The 21,968-nt window shown below is 42.0% G+C and overlaps 1 protein-coding gene across 1 annotated transcript; it reads left to right on the top strand.

Annotated features, from left to right (window-relative positions):
- Positions 1–7,022: 7,022 nt before the first annotated feature.
- RCN1 (reticulocalbin 1) lies at positions 7,023–15,718 on the top strand. Its single transcript, XM_085223859.1, has 6 exons — positions 7,023–7,632; positions 9,082–9,275; positions 10,307–10,485; positions 10,853–10,913; positions 13,090–13,289; positions 13,994–15,718. The coding sequence occupies exons 1-6, from the start codon at positions 7,334–7,336 to the stop codon at positions 14,099–14,101; spliced, it is 1,041 nt and encodes a 346-aa protein (XP_085079985.1). The 5' UTR covers positions 7,023–7,333; the 3' UTR covers positions 14,102–15,718.
- Positions 15,719–21,968: the final 6,250 nt, after the last annotated feature.

Below are 21,968 nucleotides of genomic sequence, written 5' to 3'. Positions count from 1 at the left end.
GAGCACAACTTCCCCATTGTCACAGCAGTGTACATTATGACTGCATTTAAGGTTGCGTGCAGTTTATGTTTCACGCGATGAACCCAAATAAAAATTAGGTCCCAAAAAGAAAACAAAAAAAATCATACTCCTTATAGCACACCGCTCTTCTGGTCCTATGTGCACTATAATCTATGCACTATTAACACTCCAAACCAGGTCACTAAAGTTACTAAAATGATTCCAGTTGATTTCAGCGGACCTTGGACAGACGCACATTGTATTGGTGTTTCTCTGTTTCGAGGTGGCTTAACTGTGCAGCCTTCCCTCTGATTTCCAAGTCAGCCCCATTTTGCTTCTCCCAGAAGGCCAGGCTGCCTACTCAGGGCTGGGTATTCACATTTCTTCCCACTTACATCGCAAAGCACGGAGCTGGGAGCCTGCAGCACCTATGCTATAGCTCTCTGCCACATTTGAAAGAGTTGCTTGCTGTAGAACTTCAATCCATCCTTCAGGTCCTAGTATTCATCAAAACAAGAACATTTTCCAAGCAGGGAAAACATGGCTACATCTGAAGGCTGAGAGGTAGGAAACACGAACTGTGAGGAGGGAAGCAGCCTCTGGAATGTGTGCCACACCGTAACAGCTGACTGGAGCTGCCCCAGCCTTTCACAAACTCCTGCGGGAGTAATGGAGGAACAACTCACTGAAATTACAGGAGGTGAAACAGTTATCAAGGCTCCTTGATGACATCTCTCCCCTGGCACAACAGATACAAAATGGTGAGTCTTCATCAGAAGCTTGCCATCTGATGATACCCTAAGACGTAGCTAGAAAAGAAAGCTGAGTTTGTAGCCAAAAGCAGGCTTTTTCGTAGGGCTGGTTTTACAATTACTGTTAATGACAAGCCAATTTCTCTCCCTTGATGTCTGCTGCATGAGATAATGCAATGTTTCCTCAAACGTCATGTCATAAACTAGCAAAGGTGAGCAACTGGCGAGGTGGAAAAAGTGAGGAGAAGAGACAGTCAATAAGGTCACGTGCATCAAATATTATCTATTAGCACACGGGCTTTTTTCACATGTGATTTTGATGTTATTATTTCTTTTGCTTTCTGATAAAATACATCCAGTTGTAACGTACAAACTCTACAGTTGGCTAATATAGTGCTTTTTTGCCAGCAGCTTCCTTCAGTTATATTAGCTGGAAAGAAATACAAATGAAGAGATGAAGAGCCCACCTAGCAGAGTGAGGAAAGCAAAAGCATTGCTAGAGCAGGGAACCAGAATCATTAAACCCAGTATTAATCCCACAAGTGGTGTTAACTTAGGCAAATCTTCCAGAAGCTCGGTTTGGCTAACCCTACAATTCCAAGGCAAATACTTCAATGTGTCATGGAGCTTAAGGAGAGCCCATCCTCAGACAATCACATGCTGAATATAGAAACAACGAAGAAATGTCCATGTGAAGCAAAGACAGGCAAAAACTTCAGCAATACAACTAGGCTCAATAATTTTTGGCAGGCGATGCAAAGACTGAGTTTACCTATTTCTTGCTGGTAAGACAGCTTGTTTTTCTTAGGTAGGCACCCCAGCGGACTGGAAAACAAAACAAAACAAACCCCCACAACTCCAGTGAAAATCAGAGATCGCTGTAGCCCACAGCATGGTTGTGAAGTTTAACAGTTAACTGGATTACCTCAACATGGAGACCTTTTGGCTTTCAGTGTTATCACTAGTCATTCTTGGCAGGCTGGCACAGCTGAACAGTGCTGTCAGTGCTACCAATAGGCAAAGTGTTGAATTGCTGATTCACAGAGAAGTAAGAGCGAAAGGGATTAAACCATACAATCTAGATTTGTAGGCAGACCTGTATGAGTGGCTAACAACTCTGTACAGATATCAGGGGATACACATCAGGGGTGTTCTGCATCTCCAGTTAACACTCGGCACATCTGCTGCCTCTAGCATCAAACTGAAGTTGCTCAGTCACTTCAGTAATTTTGTTTCCACTCCTCCACATGCTTCTCTTTGAGAGAGATTACGATTTTATGATGAAGACAATTCAGTGCTGGCCCAATGCAGAGCTCAATTTGCTTTGAGAATGCTTTTCTTTCAAACAAGGCTCTGACTACAGACTCCAGCTGCCTGCACAGCCCTTCCAACTCTTGCAAATCCCCACTCTCTTTACTCAAGGTGCTCCCCCTTCTAAGGCTGCTGCAGTTAAGAATTCCAAAATCAGTAACTTCAGCATGGATTGGAGGACCAGCACTCACGTTCCCACTATTTCAACACAGAACCAAAAATTCAGCACTAACTTCACTCCTCTCCAGAAAGACAAAACCAATCCTTGCTTTCTTTTTAAAAAATGTTTTTAACAAGAGACTCTAGCTACCTCTAAGGTAACAAAAGGATTGGCGTGTATGCAGATTAGCACACACATAGGATTTTCTCTTGCTTATAACCAAACAAGGGATAACTGTCACCAGCTTCCTCACTGCTATTTGTTCATCGCAGTGACAATGCACTGCCCCTGATAAGTATTCAGCCACAGCGCGTCTGCTCTGAAAAACAAAGCTGCTCTCCCACCTCCTCTGTAAATGATTTGAGGAGGTTTACACCTCCGTCTAAACATCTGTGGATACAATTCCACCCCCACACGCTCACACTCCACGTTTGCAAATGCAAGAACTTGGGCTGAAGCACAACACGGTCCTGCAGTGAATCCAAGTCCCTAGACTTTTATGCCCTACATACACTGTGGAATTTCCACCCCGCATACAAAATTATTCATGACAGAAACACGGAAGGACCACCTTCCCCCTCCCTCTGTGTGAATACCAATGAGAAAAATAGCAAGAGGGTTTCTTTCCCTCCTTGATCACAGAGAGAGAAAAGGAAATTTAAAACCAACATATATGGGGGAAGGGAGGGGAGAGTCACTGCAAAATGTTGAAGACCAGGGGTGTGAGCACTACTTATATTAACATCTTCCATCCCTGGAGCTGCAGTAATTTGCATGACATTATCTACCTGGGATGTTGCTATGGTTATCACCATACATAAGTAATTACCAGGGCAAATTGCACATACGGCGCACAGATTCCTGCTGTCAGAAGCAAAGGATTTTTTTATACTCTTGAAAATGTAAATGTTTGAAAAAAAAAAAACGCTAACCGCAACGATTCCTGATAAGAGGAAAAAGTTTAAGGCTTCTCCCAAATGGCCTAAAATGATCATTAAATTAACCACGCTTATTGGCAACAGTACCTTGAGGCACAGCTCAGATTATCCCTAAGTGAGACGGACGCTGCACGGACTCAGTAGAAAATCAACAGAACTCATGAAAATAGTAGAAATGGTAACCAGAAGCAGCAAGAGTAACAGCACTAGTAAACAGAAATTAGTCAGTAGAAATACTAGAAAATCCTTGCCTGAAGTTTACAGTTAGATGAGACCACTAGAGGACAACAGAAGTAGGATATCCCACAGAACAAATGAGGTCGTCAGCATCATGCCATTGCCACGATCATTTTGCGTAGGTGTCATCTAATTCTAGATCATACAAAATAAACCAGGTATCAGCTCATTCTGAAATACTGCTGCAACTACACTGCCAGTAAAATACAGCACTGCCGTATACAAACGGTCTCTTGGTGTCAATGGAAAATTTTCAGCAGCACCAATGAGTGTGTTCTCTGGCCTTTGGAAAGTAAGAAGTTTCAAAAAACAGTTCTGCTGCTGTGATCTGAGTTCATGCAGAGCACATTAGGCTCACTGGGATGTAAAGCACTGATCTGTAAAACACAAAATAAATTTCTCTAATTTAATCTGAGGTGACGTGCATCGTTGACTCGTATCTATCCAAACCAATCACATGTCCTGTGTACAGAGGAATACCATAGTTTAGCTACTATGAATTTACTGGGGGAAGTAGCATTGAGGAAAAAAACATATTGTATTTTCGTTTTCTAGCTTCTCAGATAAACAAGTTCTTCTTTTGCTTACCTTAGAAAAAGCATGTTTCTCCCAGACATTTATCTTTATCTCCTATTAATATTAACAGAATTGTCATCAAAAATCACCATGTTCTCCAACTTTTCAGAGCTGAAATTGTCTCTGCTCCTGGATCTAGCCTCTCACAGCTCTCAATGGGATACTGACCAACCACCCTACCTCCGCCTACCACCCCAGCCCTGACAATGGCAGTACTTCCCTGCACTCACCCACAGAAAGTTAAGCTTATTTGTGTTCCAGATTCCAGCCCCAGCATGCCATCATTCCCTAATAACAAAGTGCCACCATGAATCCCTGGACTGCTGAGTTAAATCCACTGTCTTATTTCTTCAGGTTGCCTCAGGGGACTGTCAACCACAGTCACACAGGATGCTGAGATGTATTTGATGGGATGACAAGAAAACCACTAAGTGTTTCACAACTTCAACCTATTTACTTTGGGATCTCCAAGTAAATGGGGCCAAGCTCCATCAGGCACCACGTATGAGCAGGAAATAAACTGATTTTGCAAGGGCAGAAGTAAAAGGTATCAGCTCCGGGAATCAGCCAGGATGAGAGTGTCTTTGCATGACGGCTAGCAGAGCTACACAGGCCACAAAAAATTAGATCAGGTAGAAGATTTAAAGCAGTTTTGGAGACTGGCTCTTTAACTGAAGATGTATTTGCACTCTATGAGCCGTTAGGTAACTCCATTACTCTTACTTCTATCAGTCTTTAGGCCCGAGTTGGATTCTAGACTTTAAATGTCAGTAAGAATATACAGTGGTCTTTTCTTTGAAAGCTACGTTCTGATGCCATCAAGTATAATGACTGTTTTACTAGGCAAGAATCAAAAATGATATGGAGAGATGATGTGCTCTGAGAAGAGGATTGCTACTGAAAGCATAGGAACAGGTATTAGCCAGCAGGCAGACAGAAAACATGGCATGCCCTTGGGCTCAGCACATGGCCTGAGGAAAGGCAATACCAGCGATGCCCAAAAATACAGAAATATCAGGGCAAACGCAGACTGAAGATAGGATACGGAACAAGTCATCTTTGTCTTGATCTGGGTAAACGGACCCATAGGACACCCACATTGTAGCTCCGAGTACAATTCAGCCGTTTGTTGAAAGTGAATATACCAGTGAAAGTAAATATGTGAAGAGTGAAATGTAAGATGGAAAAAGTGAGATAAATATTGTTAGATTCAGGGGAAAAACGTTATAAACGGCAAGCAAAGCTCTTTGATTTGCACTGTTTTCCAGCCCATAAAACCCTAATATCTGCCAGTGTTTCATTAAAAGCTTATAAACTACCCAGCATGCCTGCTGCTGCATAAATAAATTGCTAAAAACACATTTTCAGTGTTGCAGAACTTGTATTCAAAGAAACCCAATGTGTATAAAACTCAGCCAAACACATGGCTGAAAGAAGCATGGATCACAAAAATAGCCCCTTGAACTCTAACCGTAATTAACGTTGATCATTCAGTGGTTTCTCTGAGCAGAGATGCTCATAGTGACACTTTCAAAACAGAAAATGCCTGTATCCCAGGGAAAATTACTCAGAAAAAAAAAAAAGTGTTATGACTTAAGACTGCAGAAGAAAGCTTCTATCATGTTGTGAATTGTGTGTAGTTAATAGAAGGAACAACTTTTCAGAGAGGACTGAGAGTTTCAGGTGTTTGATGATGTCACGATAGCCCTACAGCAAAATCAAAGTTAAACTGAGCGGTACAAACATCTGGGAACAGCGAGGCTGAGAGGATCAACCACTGCTTTGACTGAACAGAAAGCCCTATCTGTTCTCAGCATTAAAAACCAAGGCTCCAGCCCTCCAAGGGCAGCAATCACGTCTTTCATTTTCCACAAAAAGTCACATTGGATCAGTCAAGTTTTCTTTGTAATTTCCTACAGTCCCAAAACAGAAGGATCTGAGAAGGATCAGAACGTTCACGATTTCCTGTCTTTCATAAGATTACGGCACATCAGGGCTCAGACTTGAGACCAAATACAGGGTAAAATTAAAATGGCCCAATGGACAGAACCTAAATCCCTGAGGCAAACCTTCCCAGTGTCTGGAGGCTTTCAGATGAATGACCACAAACACACTCAGCCCATTCTGCACTGAGCTGCTGCAGCGCTTCTCACAGAAGTAGCTCCAACTGGTTCTGACAATCAGAACGTACACATTCATTTCTCTCCTCCCTCAAGTAACTTCTCATTGCTCTGCTAAGATCAAACCACAAGCTATGGCATCACCGATGAGCAAGCAGCAAGACGTACCTGCTACCCATGCAGGTGGCTTACCTCTTGCCTAGCACCACGTGGCTCAAGAAGGTAAAAATTCAGTGCCTCAAGGACAGAATTTCTGGAAGATTGGAAAGGGGAGCCACATCTCAATCATTGCACAAGTCTGAAATTCCAGAAGATATTAATGACAACTATTTGTTTTCCTGGCACTAAGCGAATACCTGTAAAACAATACGTGTTGCATCTCGCTGGCTTTATAAACCCAACCAGTTTCAGTTACTCCACTGCAAAGCCTCTGCTAGTACAATCTTGAGCCAATTCAATTGTAATTTAAGGGAAAGGGAATTTTTTAAATTTTTATTTATTTTTTTAATGCTGAATGATGAGCAGCTTTCAGGATCCCAAGTTTGTTTCTGTTACAGTGGTATGATTAATATCCTCCAGGACAGCGCTGGCAACCTGTTTCTTCTACTACATATTGTTGGGGTATTAATTCGGTGTTACATTGACATAGTTAAGCTTGTTTGCATACTTCACTGTTGCTTGTCTCAAAAAGCAAATTATCCTATTTTTGTCCTTTCCAAAGCAGTGCAGGGATGACAGCAGGACCCGTAACCCTAACACATGGGATGGCCAGACTGTACAGGCTGAGAAGCAGAAAGGAGAGGAGCTTTAGCATTTAAGCGAGCTGCTGCTTTGTGCCGACTCGTTCGTCTATCAAGAGAGCAAGCTGAGAACGCGCTGTGACCTCTCTAATTTGTTTCCCCGAGCTCTCTCGGCGAACTTTAAAGCAGGAAAAAAGATAAGGCAACCACTGGTCGCTTCCCAAGCGTAAAAGCAAGGACAAACTTCGGCGAGCCCGCTGCAGCTGTCAGGCAGGCACAGGTGGGCAAGGAGCCGGGGAGAAACGCCCGAGCGGAGCAGGACCACCCCCGCGGCCCCGGACCCGGAGGAAGGACGGCACACCGCCGGACCGCCCCGAGCCCCGCCGCTCCGCCCGCACCGCCCTGCAGACGTGGCGCCGCCGGGCCGGGCCGCGCTGGCGGGCGGTCGCTGCCCAATCGCGAGCGGCGGAACGGCGGGGGAGGAGCGGAGCCGGGCGCGATGAGCGGCGGCGGGCCGCGGCGCAGTGCTGGCGGCGGGACGGAGGGCGGCCGGCGCCCGCGGGATCTGGGCGGCGGGGTGGGGCGGTGCCCGGCGGCGCTGCTGCTGCTGCTGCCGCTGCTGGCGCTGCCCGGCGGGCTGGGCAAGCCGACGGCATGGCAGGAGCGGGCGCGGCCCGGAGCGGCGCAGCAACACGAGGACGCGCCGGGATTCCGGTACGACCACGAGGCCTTCCTGGGCAAGGAGGAGGCGCGGAGCTTCGACCAGCTCAGCCCGGAGGAGAGTCGGGAACGGCTGGGGTGAGCGGCCCGGGCGGCGGAAGCGGGGCGGAAGCGGGGCGGGAGTCGGGCCGTCCGGGGGGGCTCGGGGGCTGCGGGGGCTGCGGGGCTGCTGCGTGAAGAAGCGCGGACCGGCTGCCTCGCTTCTGTATTCCTTCTCTCCCTTCGCTCTGCCGTTCCCGTGAATCAAGCTGAAAACGTTTCTTCTTTTGCCTTCATCACAATTCCTTCTATTTCCCAGGCCGCCGTTAAACCAGCTCTCCAAAACTTCTCTGCTCGGGACAACTTTGCTCAGTCTTGCTCTTACTTCCATGCATAGGTTGCCTTAATTTACTGCTTCTCTGTCTTTTATGTCTGCGAGAAGGCACGTTGCTAATTAGAACAAAGTTTCACAGTAGTTACAGAAAGATCTTTGCAATCAATAAGCAGAGAATAGTTGAAAAAAATAGTCAAGTTCTTTGCTATGAGAATGGTGAGGTGCTGGAACAGCTGCCCAGAGAGGCTGTGGATGCCCCGTCCATCCCTGGAGGTGTTCAAGGCCAGCTTGGATGGGCAGCCTGGGCTGCTGTGAAATGTGGAGGTTGGTGGCCCTGCGTGTGGCAGGGGGTTGGAGCTTTGTGATCCTTCAGGTCCCTTCCATCCTGGGCCATTCTGTGAAAATGTCAGTACGTTCCCACTAAGATGAGCTGTGCCCTTCCACAGGGAGCCGTACTGAATCATGGTGTGTCTGTCTGATGCCACCATCATGGTGCTGTTGGCTCAGCACGACCTCCTGCTCCTTGTGCAAGCTGTCAGCTATTGACCTGCATCTCAGTAAGCGAAGCCATGGAGCACAAATGACCAGTTTAATCCAGACTGTTTGAAAAGCGAGCAGAAGAAATCATCATCTCAGCATGCACGTTCGTGACTTACATAAAGTGTGTCACTAAACAAGGGCATGGGTTACTTAAATTAGGCCTTCATTTTTTCAGCTGGGAGTGTGAACCATGTGCAGACGGTGAATGTTCACAGGGCTCACCCCAGCCTAGTGTCAATCTGCTGGAAAGCCATAGGAGGAACTGCAGGGGTCCACAAAACCCAATGCTTTTGTCCTCGTGGCCTCTGCTAAGCATCAGATACGTGCTTGTATTGTAGTTGTTTTCCTATTCTAAGTCCATCGTAGCCTCTCCCCAGGTCCTGTGAGCAGGGCCCCCAAAGTCAGTAGACACACAAGCCATCCAAGATAGTTTGTTCAGTAACTTTGAGAGTGCAGGTTCCATTTTGATTATTCGTAGCGATATTGAATAATAAATAGAGAAATGGTAAAATAATCTTCAAAATGCAAGAAAGCCTCAGCCAGTAGGACAGCTTTCTGCATTTTGGGCATTATATTTTAGTGGAAAATCAGGACCAGGTAAAGATAATGAAGTTGGACTGACATCCAGTTTGTTTTTCTGCCCACCCTTACCGAATACTGCTCTCTTTTTACAGGAAGATCGTGGATAGAATAGATGAAAACAAAGATGGCTATCTCACAACAGAGGAGCTGAAAAACTGGATTAAGCGGGTACAGAAACGCTACATCTATGAAAACGTCGCTAAGGTTTGGAAAGACTATGATACAAACAAGGACAATAAAATCACCTGGGAAGAGTACAAACAAGCTACCTATGGTTATTATCTAGGTGAGACATCATCAGATGATATGCTCAATGACAGCTGAGGTTATGAGGCACCTTGTAGCCATGCTGACTTTGGTATCACAGTCAGGGCTTTGGGAAATTGCCTGACGATGCTCAGAGGTTGAAAGCACTTCTTGTGTCTTTATTGTGGCCATTTCCACGTGGGTCACCACTACATAGAAAGTTTTGTAGAGGGCTTGATTGAGTGTACTGACAAAGCTGAATTCAAGTCTCCTGACTCCAATTAGAAGTGTATTATTTTTTAACTTTAAAAATGCTTACATTCAAAAACACAATTAAGGAATGTTTGCTAATGGAATCTCACTTAAATTTTGAGAGTGTAAATGGTAAAAATTTTGGCTGGGTATAAGCTATAGCAAAAATATAAACAGTGCTGAGAGGACAGCAAGTGGATATTAATTGACCACGAATGCATTTATACTGGAAATGAGAAGGCAGTGTCTTAATGCCATATATGCAGTTTCTGGAGCAACAGTAAGCAATCATAAGTAGAAGGTTTGATTGCTTTTTCAAACCAAGGAGTTGTGTACATCATACTGATTCCTAAAAGGAATAAAACTTCTGCAAATGAAATCTACTCTGAATACTTCCTAAGCACAACTTATGAAAGCAGATTAAAAAAAATCTTCTACTAAGTATAATATACGATGCTGCAAAAGCAGGCTGGATGTGGCTCTGGGCAGCCTGGTCTAGTGGCTGGCAGCCCTTCCCGTGGCATGGGGTTGAAACTGATCATTGTGGTCCTTTTCAACCCAGGCCATTCTATGAAAAGCCTGGTTTCCAACAGGAAACTTACTTGGCCATTAACCTACACTATTAAGTCACCTATAAAATCAGAGTTTGACCCTACAGTTCCTTAGGAAAGAGAAATTCCAGTTTAACACAGCAGCTGTTCTAGCAATAAGCCTTTGTTTTTCTAGACTCAGTGTATATATCAGTAAATAAGGAGAACTGGTTGTTCCTTGTGAAATGCACTCTCACGTGATTTTGTGATCGTTTTGATTAATTGGCAGAAAATCCAGAGGAATTCCAAGATGCAACAGATCGGCACAGTTTTAAAAAAATGCTGCCCAGAGACGAAAGGCGATTCAAAACTGCAGACCTGGATGGAGACTCAGCTGCCACTCGTGAAGAATTCACTGCTTTCCTTCACCCAGAGGAATTTGAGCACATGAAAAACATCGTTGTCTTGGTAAGCAGTGCAAAACCAACGACACTATTTTTACTTCGCTTAATGGCCAACTGGGGAACAGAAAGGGATATGTAATTCTTGAAATTGACTTGATACAGAGCTTTCAGTACAAAGAAGACTAAACGAGAGCGCTTAGATTGCTCTTAAATCGAAACCATTTTGGTATGGGTGTGTACCAAAATAGAGGAACAGGTATGCTGATGAGAGGCTGTCAAAAACCAAGTGTTTGATGCCGACTTGTAATTGCACTTAGCTTAAAACATAAGCGTGATGTCCGGGTCAGGGCTGGAGTGCAGAATGACTTGAGGAGGGAAATGGCCAGAATTCTGTTTTCTCTTGATTACTTCAGTGCAAAACTATTTTCCAGGAAACGTTAGAAGACATAGACAAAAATGAGGATGGCTTTGTGGATCAGGATGAGTACATTGGTAAGTCTTGAAGTTGGATTCTTACAAAATGTCTGTTTGTCCATCTTCTCTCAAAGCTGCAACAAAGAGGAATGTTTTTGTGCTTCCAAGTCACCTGTTTTTACTGAGTATTCTCCTAGTTTATTTAGGAGATAAACCCACGTACTTTTATAAGGTTTTTTTGCAGCAGTCTTTGTTTCTTCTAGAAATACGAGACTACGCATTAAGAACGAACTGTATAGAAGTAGAAGTGAGATTTAGGGTTCTCAAAAAATTGTGATGTGAAAAACCGTGCATTACTTAAGTGACAGAACAGAATTGGAAACATTAAATCAGTCACAGTTAATTTACACAAACTTAAGTCACTCTGTGCAGTTAGCTGCTGTCTTGTGCTGAGACATATGAAAACAAAATGGACTAGAGATCAGCTATGCATAATACATTTTACCCTTTTGAATAATTTTGCTGATTCCAAAAGCTAACCTCTCCCTCTGTACTCACTTTGATGGGTTTTAAATCAAGAAAGTAGTACCAGGAAAGCTATAAAGATCACTTCTCATGTAATCAGGAACAGTATACACATGTTAATTAATGGCAGGGGGTTTCTTTGCCTTGTAAATTATATTTAGCCTCAGAATGTGAGTGCTATTCATTTATGACTGAAATAACAGGGCAGCATAATTTCCACAGTAATTTCAGTTCATTCAGTGACATTACCTACATATAATTATAAGGTAATTGTCAACATTTGTTACCATTGCAAATGCTGTTTTTTCTATCTTCTAGGATAGAAAGCATAGAATGTTCTAGTCACAATCACCCCACATTGGCAAGGATGATAAAAATCAAATTGACAGGACGTCAGATGCTTCAAATAAACAATATAATTTGCTCTTTAAAAATGCAAAAAAGAAAGTGTGTTGTCTGAAGTTTTCTTTATGAGTTGAGGAAAATTGCTTAAAATATTTCTACATCCCTTGTTCAGTTATAATTACATTTTGGTTTTGATCAGGCTGGGGTTTAAAAACAGCCAAATCACTTGTTTGATTAGGAACAATAAAAAAAGCCCACAAAACGCAGTCTTTGGATCAGGTATTTGATGGGAAAACGTGCTGAAGGTTGCAGAGCAATTCCTCCATCTTCTGTCCTTTCTTCCTATTTTGACTTTTACAAAATTTGTTTTGTAGCAGCAAAATAGAATATCTCTAGTCACGTTAAGCACAGAGAACTAAATTCTCACCCTGCACGAGCAGGTACTGAGCATTTCAGAGATATTTTGAACAGTTCTACCAATAGAGAGGCCTCAGCCTAGTGTATATGCTTCCACTGTGGGGTAAGGGGAGACTATTCTTACATTTCAGATCAGCATTTACATCTGTAAATGCCAGGGAGCCTATGACCTTAAGACCAACCCTGTGGGATGCACTTTTTCCATACTGTATCCCTGAAAACCAAATGCACAAGTCATAGTAATATTATCTACAGAGCAAGCTTTAATAGAAAAACGAAAAGCTTGAGAAATAAGCACCCCAAATGAGCAGGAGCCAATTGATTGCCCACAGAGACCAGAAGGACAAAGCAAACACACTTATGCTTCCTGAAGGATTTTTGCAACTACTTGTGATTTGGAAGGCCTGTGCTGTAAAAGAACAGATGTGAATCAGTACTTGCTCTTAGTAATCACTGGTACTCTCCAAACCCTATTTATATAGATAGCAGCTGCCATTGTGGCATTTTCCTACCATGATGCATAGCAACAACAAGTAATGGAATATTGGTGGGAAGGTTCAATCTCTACTGCCGTACCACCAGCATCTGCCTCTGACATCATGGGCCAACATCATACAACAGGAGGCATTAGTTTCAGAGCAGCCCTTGTAAAATATATCATAAACATTTTAATTTTTAATATTTTCCTTAAAGCATTAAAAAGAAGGACAAAGACAAAAAAATGAGTGAGATATTTTACCTTGTTTTTGAGTTGGACGTGCCTGCCTTAACCACTCTGCGGGCTGGAGTCTGATTTTTATCCATGAAGACATTTGCTGGCAGGGACAAGCCCAGTGACTAAGCCCAGTCTGAGGTCTCTGAGTGCTATTTAGCAATAGTTTTCCTGAGAAACGCTGCAAATATCACTAGTTGGTGCATAATTTTCAAATTAAGTACGACTTGAGTGAGACTTTGATTTCCTTTCCAGCTGATATGTTTGCAAATGAAGAGGGAGGACCAGAGCCTGACTGGGTGACTACAGAGCGTGAGCAGTTTTCAGATTTCCGTGACCTCAACAAGGATGGAAAGATGGACAAAGAGGAGATTCAGCACTGGATTCTCCCACAGGACTACGATCACGCACTAGCTGAAGCCAGGCATTTAGTCTATGAGTCAGATGTCGATAAGGTACGTAGAGTTCTAACCTGTTTTAGGAGAAACTAATGTTAAGGGTTGGGGTTTTTTTGTTTGGTTCTTGTTGGGTCGGTTCTTTTTAAACATAGAGTCAGTTAGCAAGAAGTGATTCCTGATAACTTTCATTATTAGTACTCTTTGCTTAAAGTTTTAGAGACATGCTACTGTCTTAATGTATTAGTGCAAATATCAGTTGGTAGGGTTGGTAAGGCTCCAGTTTCTGTAATCAGACACACATTTACTTTATTTAACATGAGAGACTAGTGGTTCTGTGGATCCCAGATGGTGATCATCTGAGCTGTAACACCAGCAAAGTTGGAGCCTGAAAAACCCAAATTCTTACACAGAGCAGCTTAAATTTCTAACATAAGCAACTGTCTTGAACCAAGTACACAGAGGATTTCTATTGTTACGAAGACAAAAACAAACCACGTGAAAAACTACGTACCAGGTAACTCAGAATGTTTAGTAGTGAGTTAATTACAAGTTAGTTTCAATTAGCAGTTTGACCCAACTGAAGCCAGAGGGACTTCAGTGGGGTCGAAAAGCTGCACTGTGACAGCTGCAATGACTCCTGAATCTCAAGATTGGTTTCTTTGAAGAAGTTTCTGTGTCCCTGGGCTCTTGTAAGTCTGTGCTGGTATCTTTTACTTAGCTTTGAAAATGTCCTTAAAGAGATTTTCTTTTCTTCCCACCAGGATCAAAAACTAACAAAAGAGGAGGTTTTAGACAACTGGAATATGTTTGTAGGAAGTCAAGCTACTAATTATGGGGAAGACCTCACAAGAAACCACGACGAACTATGATATAAGTATACCAAGCAGCATGCCACAGGCCTTTTCTCCATTTTATTGAACCTACCATGTCCATCCCCTTTTTTGGGGAGGATGGACAAGGGACATACTCAAAACTGAATGACTTGCATATATTTTTAACATGGCAGTTTATTACCTCAGAAACTACGTAGAAATAGTGTTTTTTTTTTATTTTCTTCACAAGGTTAAATGCTATTATCTAATTATACGGTCCTGTTTTGGGGAAAAAATGGTAATGTGTCTTAGTAGGTTAGATCTGGGAAAGACACTTAAAACATAACTCCAAGGAGCTTCAGTAATAACATGTTTTCTTCAAATGTCCATTTTTATCAGAGTAAAATGCAGCTACAATTAGTAGGAAACCTACTTTTTCAGTAGTCTAAGTTGTTTAGTCATCGTTTCTAATAGTGTTTGAAATCATAGAATGACTTAAGTTGGAAGGGACCTTGGAGATCATCTAGCTCCAACTCTCTGCTGTGGGCTGATTGCCACCCACCAGATAAGGCTGCCCAGGGCCCTATCCAGGGTCATAGCTTTACAAGTGCAACGTGTGCAATTGGCCCTTCTCTCTAAGCCCCCCTGCAGTGCAGAAGCCCTGGCATTCCTCAGCAAGGGCTGTGGAGTTCAGACTGACAGCTGTTCCTTCTGCTGACAGAATAACGTACAGTGTTTGTGGGCTGTTAGTTGTGCTGTTTCCTGGAAGGAATTATGCCACATGGAGCGTAATTTATCTCACGCTTTTCGCGCTTTACCCAAGCCATACTCCTGTTCACACAGTGTGAATGGCAGCAGCTCCATGATGGAGAAAGAATGAGACATATCACCCCTCTGGGCCTTCATACGGGGCCTTCATGTGGCTGAAGTTCTAGTTTGCATGTACGTACGTATAAATCTGTGTTACTGAAGCAACTACATGGAGACAGCTTTCCTTCCAAAGAGAGGAGTAAGCTTTCCACACAGGTGCTTTCTTTTTTTTACTGTATGATGTGAGCAGTAACGTGTATATTTTTATATACCTAACTCAGCTAAGTTTGGTCGGTTTTAAATACACTATTTTTAAAACAAGCACAATAAAAGCGTAACTTTTTGATACTATGAAGGTGCAATAACACTAATACAGACTAGCATAGAGAGAGGATGTGAAGCTTCTTATGCCAAGAGTTCAGCCTGAAGCACTGGCTGGTCATCTACAAACAGCAGCTGGATGTATGGCACCAACTGTTTCTTCTTTGCTTCTTTAAAAAAGCTAGAAATAAGTCAACTGTATATTTTTACTATTGCTAGAACCTGTTCTGAATGCTAAGGTTAGGTTACGTAAGAACAATGCTAAATAAGTGCTAAATAGTTTCAGTTCAAGATAGCTCTTTATTCCACACACTGGCAGGGATTACTTGCCTTTGCTAACTTTATTATTAAGCTTTTAGTTGCACCTACAACATTGCCAGCAAGGTCCCCTAGAAGTCCCTACCTCTTCTGCTAACATAGAGTAGGACAGATGTCATAAGACATAAATGGTTTTTGCTCTCCCAGTAATTCCATGTCAAAGTAATGCCTAAATGCCGTGTTACCTGAGAAGCAATAAAATTGTATCTTGGCACACACAAAAAATTATCTGTATGGTTTATTATTTGGATTTGGAAAGGTTTGCTGTATTGAATAGTCCTAACAATCTCTCTAACTTCTGTTTTCTAGCAACCCTTTCGTACTCAAGTTTGAGATTTTTATATTTAAGTACAGAGATTTTATATTTTAGTACAGAATTGCTGTGCTCTCTCTGCACCTGGATCATCTTCCGCTGTTTCAGGAAACAATACCTTAAAAGACCACAGTAAAAAAGCTTGTTTCCTGCTACTGAAACTGCAGCTCAGACTAGATAGGAAGCCAAGGGTTTTCAGTGGAGCCCAAGGGAAGGTTGTTTGGTAACTCTTGTTGAAATTCAGTGGGAGTTGGGTGCTGAGACACTAAGCATCGTTGCCTGCAGCTAAACATGACACTTCCAAATCCACTGTGTTCTGCCCCAACAAGAAAACTGCATCTGAGCTTTGACAAGCAATCACATTTTCTTCCACGTTACTCAATGAATTTGGAATAAAATTAGCATCAAAGGAGAGAGAGATTACATTCCTTTATTTGTTCTCAATTTCTATTAATGCTTGGTATACACTGGGTATTTTCCAGTATGAAACAATGTTCGTGTAAATAATAGCACTGAAATCAGAGGAGTTACTTGTGGAAATTTAGGCCAATTGTATTTTATAGGGCTTTTTTTTTTTTTTTGTATGCTTTTTAAGAAGAGTGGTACTCAGAATATGCCCAGCTATGAATAAGGCAAACATGCCAGTTAAAATGAAATTCAAGCCAATCAAGTTATCAATCATTCTAAGTATAATGGAGTCGCATTAAGAGCATTTTCATAAAACAGAACACAAAAACATATTTTAGAGAACGTATCGTTGATGTGATTTCATTCTAAAGGCAACCTCCTTCCTGTAGCTCTTCGTAGTGTTTCACTTACCAACCTTCAGCAATGCGCAGTATATTTTGTGCACTAAATCTTCCTTTCAAGCTCAATGCACTGTGGAAGAGTAACTCCAAAAGAAACTAGAGCTTCTGGGTTTAAATTTAACACTATTTAAGGAAAGCAAACCTTTGCTAGGGGATATAACTGTTAACATTGTGATTTTTCAAGCCTAAGGTTTCTAATGGGGTTTGACTGTTCCAGAGATAAGATTTTTTTTCCTAGGTAACATATTTCAAGTCATATTATGAGCAAATGTTACAAAATTTTAGTGTAATGTGAAATACTGTAATGTCAGATAGCATTATTTATCTGCTTAATATGACTAAACCCATTAATTGCTGGGAGCCATGCTTCATCCCAGCAACATGAAAATTCATTTTGTGCCTATCTTGTCAGTTATTGCCGATTTTCTTAATGAATAGTGACGTAGTGAAAATCTGTGGGGAAATGTGTTTATATATTTCCAATTGCAGGTTCTGCGTGCTAACTTCCTGTTACACAGATCCTCCATTACCTAAATTTCATTATGCCTATGCCACAACTTATCAAAGGTGCATTTTTCCCCCTTACGTATCTGGAAAGCCATTATTATTGCACATGCAGTTTTAATTATTAGAATTTATGGAATGAACTAAGTGGCTAATGTGCATTGTCTTATATTTCCATTTAATGATTCAGTCGGGTTAAATCTGTCTCCCATCCTAATCAAGGTACTTTACATAACTCCCTGTGGAACGGAGAATGCAGCTCATCCTTATCCTATTACTTTTACACAAGTATCTTAAAATACAGAGCGATTTACTGTCGCAATACAGAAGTCAGTCTGGGTCCCAGTGAACTTAGCAGCAGAACCCCTTGACCCTGTGCAGAGGGACAAAGGCCTCGGCCACATAAAAACAAGCACAATCACAATGGGGTGGATGGTGGGACTTGAGGTTTCGAGAAATTTGATGACCATCAGCTCCCGATCCCCACATTACTACTGAACAATAATGCTAGGAGTTCAGATTGAGTCGTTCTCCTGTAAGGTATTCAGGGCACAAGCCTGTTTCAAGGAGGACAGTGTCTAATGGTCTGTTCAAATACATTTATCCCTTTTACTGAGTGATGATCTCTCTCCTAGACAGCTGATTACCATTAGCATATGTGACCGTTGGCACATGTAACTTGTTTTGCAGGGTGGCAGAAGAGGCCACATGAAACATTCCAAAGCCAAAGATTTTGCAAAGCCTGGCATGGTCCGTAGTCAAATTCTTGGAAATAATAAGCAGTACCTCTCTCTAATTTAGGATGCTATGTTCCATTTAATGTGCCCAGCAAGGAACACATAAACCAAAGTTATAACTTTCAAAGAAATAAAATTAGGCTTATATGTAATTTACAGGTACTAGTGAGGCCCTTCACATCCAAGCGCTATGTAGATTCCAAACCTGATGATTTTCAAAGCAGAAAAGAAAGAAAAGGTACCAGCTTTCCCATAGTGTGCAAGTATATAAGGACTTAAATGCACGTGACACAGCAAAGGCAGCTTCCCAGCTGCATCCTGTCTCTCCATAGGATGAGATAAAATTTCTTTCCCAGACAGGAGCAATTCTTCACTATGTCTGCCACAAGAGTACAACAATCATGTCCATTACTATTCCTGTTGATAACTAATGGATTTCTGTCTTCAGAACAAACGTAGGCTGTGCTTATGGCAGCAAAGTTCTGCAGCTCGCTTTCATCTACTGCACATTTATCATTTTCCTTGCCCAAACTAGCATTAACAGTTTCTATATAAGGAAGATGCTCAAGATTATGTCTACCAGCGTAAGAATTTATCATAAAGCATCCAAATACCTGGGTGGCTAGCATTTGCAGTTCTGCAATTTAAGAGTTGGCCTCACATTTGTAGTATGTGAAACCACCACATACCTGAACAGCTATATAGAACAAGTTATGCCATGACACTAAATCTCTGTGGTAATTAAGGGTGACACATACATTAGAAGTGACAGTGTTTCATCATATCAACAAAAATTTAGTTATGCATCAAGACACTTCCACAGTTAAGTGGGAAATAATTTCTTTATACGGAAGTAGCCAGGCAGTCTTCAAAATGACAGTCCATTGGACCAAGGAGGGCACAAAAACTAGTGGGAAATAATGTAGCTTTTCAAGACACACCTTAAAATCCTCAGAGACTGAGGATTGATGTTGCAAAAACATGAATTGATAACCACGTAGCACATGCCACATTGTCAAAATCCAGTACAGGAGTGCCCAAGGTAAGCCATCCTCGAAGTGCTACATTGGTAATCAGCGTATGGCCAAGGTTTAGGTAAAATAGAGAAAGTTACTCAATAGCCCACCTCCAGCATGCATTACTTTCTCCCTGCTAAGGCCACAGTTGGATTCTGAGGAAGCTTGACATCAGCTCTGAAATGGTTAAACAAGGAAAACAAACGGAAGAAACTAGACGTAGTAGCATACTACTCATCTGTATTCATAAACAAAAAGATTGCAATTAGGTTTACAGAACACTTACGGGGAAATCTGGATAGATACACTAAACAAAGCTGGCAAAACCAAGAACGCTGAGAAAGAACATATTGAAATGCTGCCTTTAAAATCTACTTTATTCAAGTGGAAACTAAACATTTTAAAAGACAATAATGCTCTAAAAGTTATTTAATTCACCAGCCAAATTGAACTGACCAAAATCTAATTCCTTCCTCGTCTTGTTTAGCAGATGCTTAAAGGATCAATACAGTTGTCTCTGTAGATTGGCATGAAATATTAACGGTCTGAACATTCTGAAGCTTTTTACAACATATTCAGCCTCATTAAACATTAAGCAGGCTTGAAATATAAAGGAACTATCAGCTTCCTATCCTTCATAGGCAGAACAAAGGTAGTTCAAAAGTGGGAAGCAGGAAGAAAGCTATTACATGAATAGGGAATTCAGAGAGAAGCTAACTTAGGAAAGCTGTCAGTACAAATAGACTCAATCAGATAAATTTTACCATAAGGAAAGATATTCTGTCTCACAGACCGCAATATGTGCTAAGGAGCAAAGAACTGTGGTGTTTACAGCACGAGGGATTCATAAAAGTACACCTCTGGCCACAAAAGTACCCATCTGAGGCCCAATCCTCATTTACACTATAGCGCCTTTCACCCTTCATGTTTGCTATCAGACCTCCGACTCCATGGGTTCAGTGAGAAGGGACCTTGTTCTCTTTCCCCTGCTTTTCATGACTGGCTGGGCAATACAGGAGAGAGGAGATTCAGGTTCACTACAGGGAGATGTCAGCTTTGCAAATCACTCGAAGTAACCGGACATAAACTGTCAAAATAAGTCAGCAAGACGGTGTGGTTACTGTCAGTAGGTAAGTCAAGTCTGCAATCCAAGTTGTGGCTAAAGGTTACAGAAAACACAGCGAGCTGGCTGTGCCATGATGTGCAGATCAACTCATTTACCTACAAATGCTGTTCTATTTTAATACCTTTTTCTCCCATTTGCCTGCTTGCCTTATCATTACTGCAGACATCATTAAGAATAAAATTCAACCACACGCTGTATTGCCTTTACCACTGCAGATACTGGCAGGGTTTATGGAGAAGCTTTTTAGGTAGCTTTCGTTGTATTTCTTCTAGTATTGCCTAGACGTAAAGGCATCAGATCAGACATACTAGGGTTAGAATTTTCTACAGCCTCCTCCGCTCAGTTTGGGAAAATGGTAACAGCAAGAAGAGAAACTGTGTAGAATTAATTCCTTGTCAGACATACTAGACTTTCCAAAAAGTACACCAAGCTATTAAGCTGGCACCGTTAAGCTCTCTGACACAACGACAACAGTAGGAATATCATCCATCAGTCATCATTTCTTACGGTTTCTCCAAATTCAGTTACACCCAGAGCCAAATCAAATAGGTATTTTTAAAGTTCTTTTTAAAGTCCTGCAACTTAAGCAAGATAAAAAGATAAATGAATATCAAACACACTAAGAAATGATACTCAAACAGCATCGAGCTATTTATGCTACATTTTTTTCCTGAATAGAACTGAAAATAGACTTCTGCATTTCACTGCGTTGCTCCACACTTCTGTACTTTCTTTACCTCTACACCATGCTGTTAACAGATATTGATTAGAGCAGCAACAAATCAAGTGTTCTACATTTCTGCGCATGCCAAACCTGCAGACATGCTTTGAGGAGAGGATCGTGCTATCTTCGAAGCTACATTTTAAAATTAAACGTAAAAATGTACTCAATGGGAAAAGATTATATGCTTTGTGAGCAAAGCCAGGTTCTGCACTGTCCCCACCTTGTTCCTAATAAAACTTGGAGCAGTTTCAGATACAAAAAAGCCCTGCATCTCTAGAACAATACTAGCTCCTTCCTTACTGTGCCTTTTTAATTTCTTTTCTTTTTAAATGCACAATGAATGCCTGGAGCTGCCATTCCAGCACAGGTGGTTGTGCAAGGAGTTCTCTCATTTCTTACACAGCCACAGAGGAGCATAAGGAAGCCATACTGCAGCACATCGATGAGGCTGTGTGGTGCAGATGGGAAGGCACACCATCCACCTAGCTGCAGTTAAGGAGCACCATGTGGTGTCCCGCTTGCTTCTTAAAACCGAGCGTTTTGTCTAAATTGCAGATCCTGTGGGTTGTTTGGGGAAGAAAGGTAACATGACAACAGGGTCAAGTATTTCTTTCATACCACAGTACAACACAGAAAAAAAAATCAAGCGTGACAGTTTTCTTGCTGAGATTGCCATAGTTCTTATTTCTATAAAAATCCTCCTCCCTCAAGTCTGTGCTCATTCATGTGTCATCCTTGCATCTGAGCTTCTGGCGTGTAGGAAACAAGCCAAACATCAGAGTCACCTAAGTGCAGTGAAATTGGCATTGAAGCTTAGGGTAGAATGAGCAGGCACAAAGATGGGGATACATACACGCAGGCAGAAATAGTGCTGCGAAGGGAGAGGTGAAGTTTACCCATCCCGTTGCTTTCCAATCAGATCTGAAAACTAGCCTGGCATGGATGAAATCTGTTTCACTTCTGACGTTCTGTCCCTTTTGGAAAATTTGAGAGATGAAAACTACCGGTGCCACACTTGCCATAAATACCTTCTCATGCAAGGTGTAGCAGTTGGCTTTGATGGAAGGCCTCCATTCCAACAAACACCAAGTGTCTTCTTCACCTTCCGAGTTCCTTCCAGCCTCCAGTCGCCAATATCTATGATCTCTCACCTGGATGTTTACGAAAGCTTTATTCCTATCTTTGACCCACAGCACAAACACTTCACTTACTAAATTCTTTGACAATATCTTTTGGTTCAACGATG

The sequence above is a fragment of the Meleagris gallopavo genome, chromosome 5 (assembly GCF_905368555.1).
Source record: "Meleagris gallopavo chromosome 5, MGAL_WU_HG_1.1, whole genome shotgun sequence".
Lineage (NCBI taxonomy): Eukaryota > Metazoa > Chordata > Aves > Galliformes > Phasianidae > Meleagris > Meleagris gallopavo.
The sequence above is the reverse complement of the archived record's forward strand: the minus strand, read 5'-3'. Positions and strand labels throughout refer to the sequence as shown.

Excerpts from the sequence above, each read along its gene's own strand:
- RCN1 (XM_085223859.1), top strand. The coding sequence starts at position 7,334 with ATGAGCGGCGGCGGGCCGCGGCGCAGTGCTGGCGGCGGGACGGAGGGC. Across the intron at positions 10,914-13,089 it reads GGATCAGGATGAGTACATTG|CTGATATGTTTGCAAATGAA; the intron begins GTAAGTCTTGAA and ends TTTCCTTTCCAG. Across the intron at positions 13,290-13,993 it reads ATGAGTCAGATGTCGATAAG|GATCAAAAACTAACAAAAGA; the intron begins GTACGTAGAGTT and ends TCTTCCCACCAG.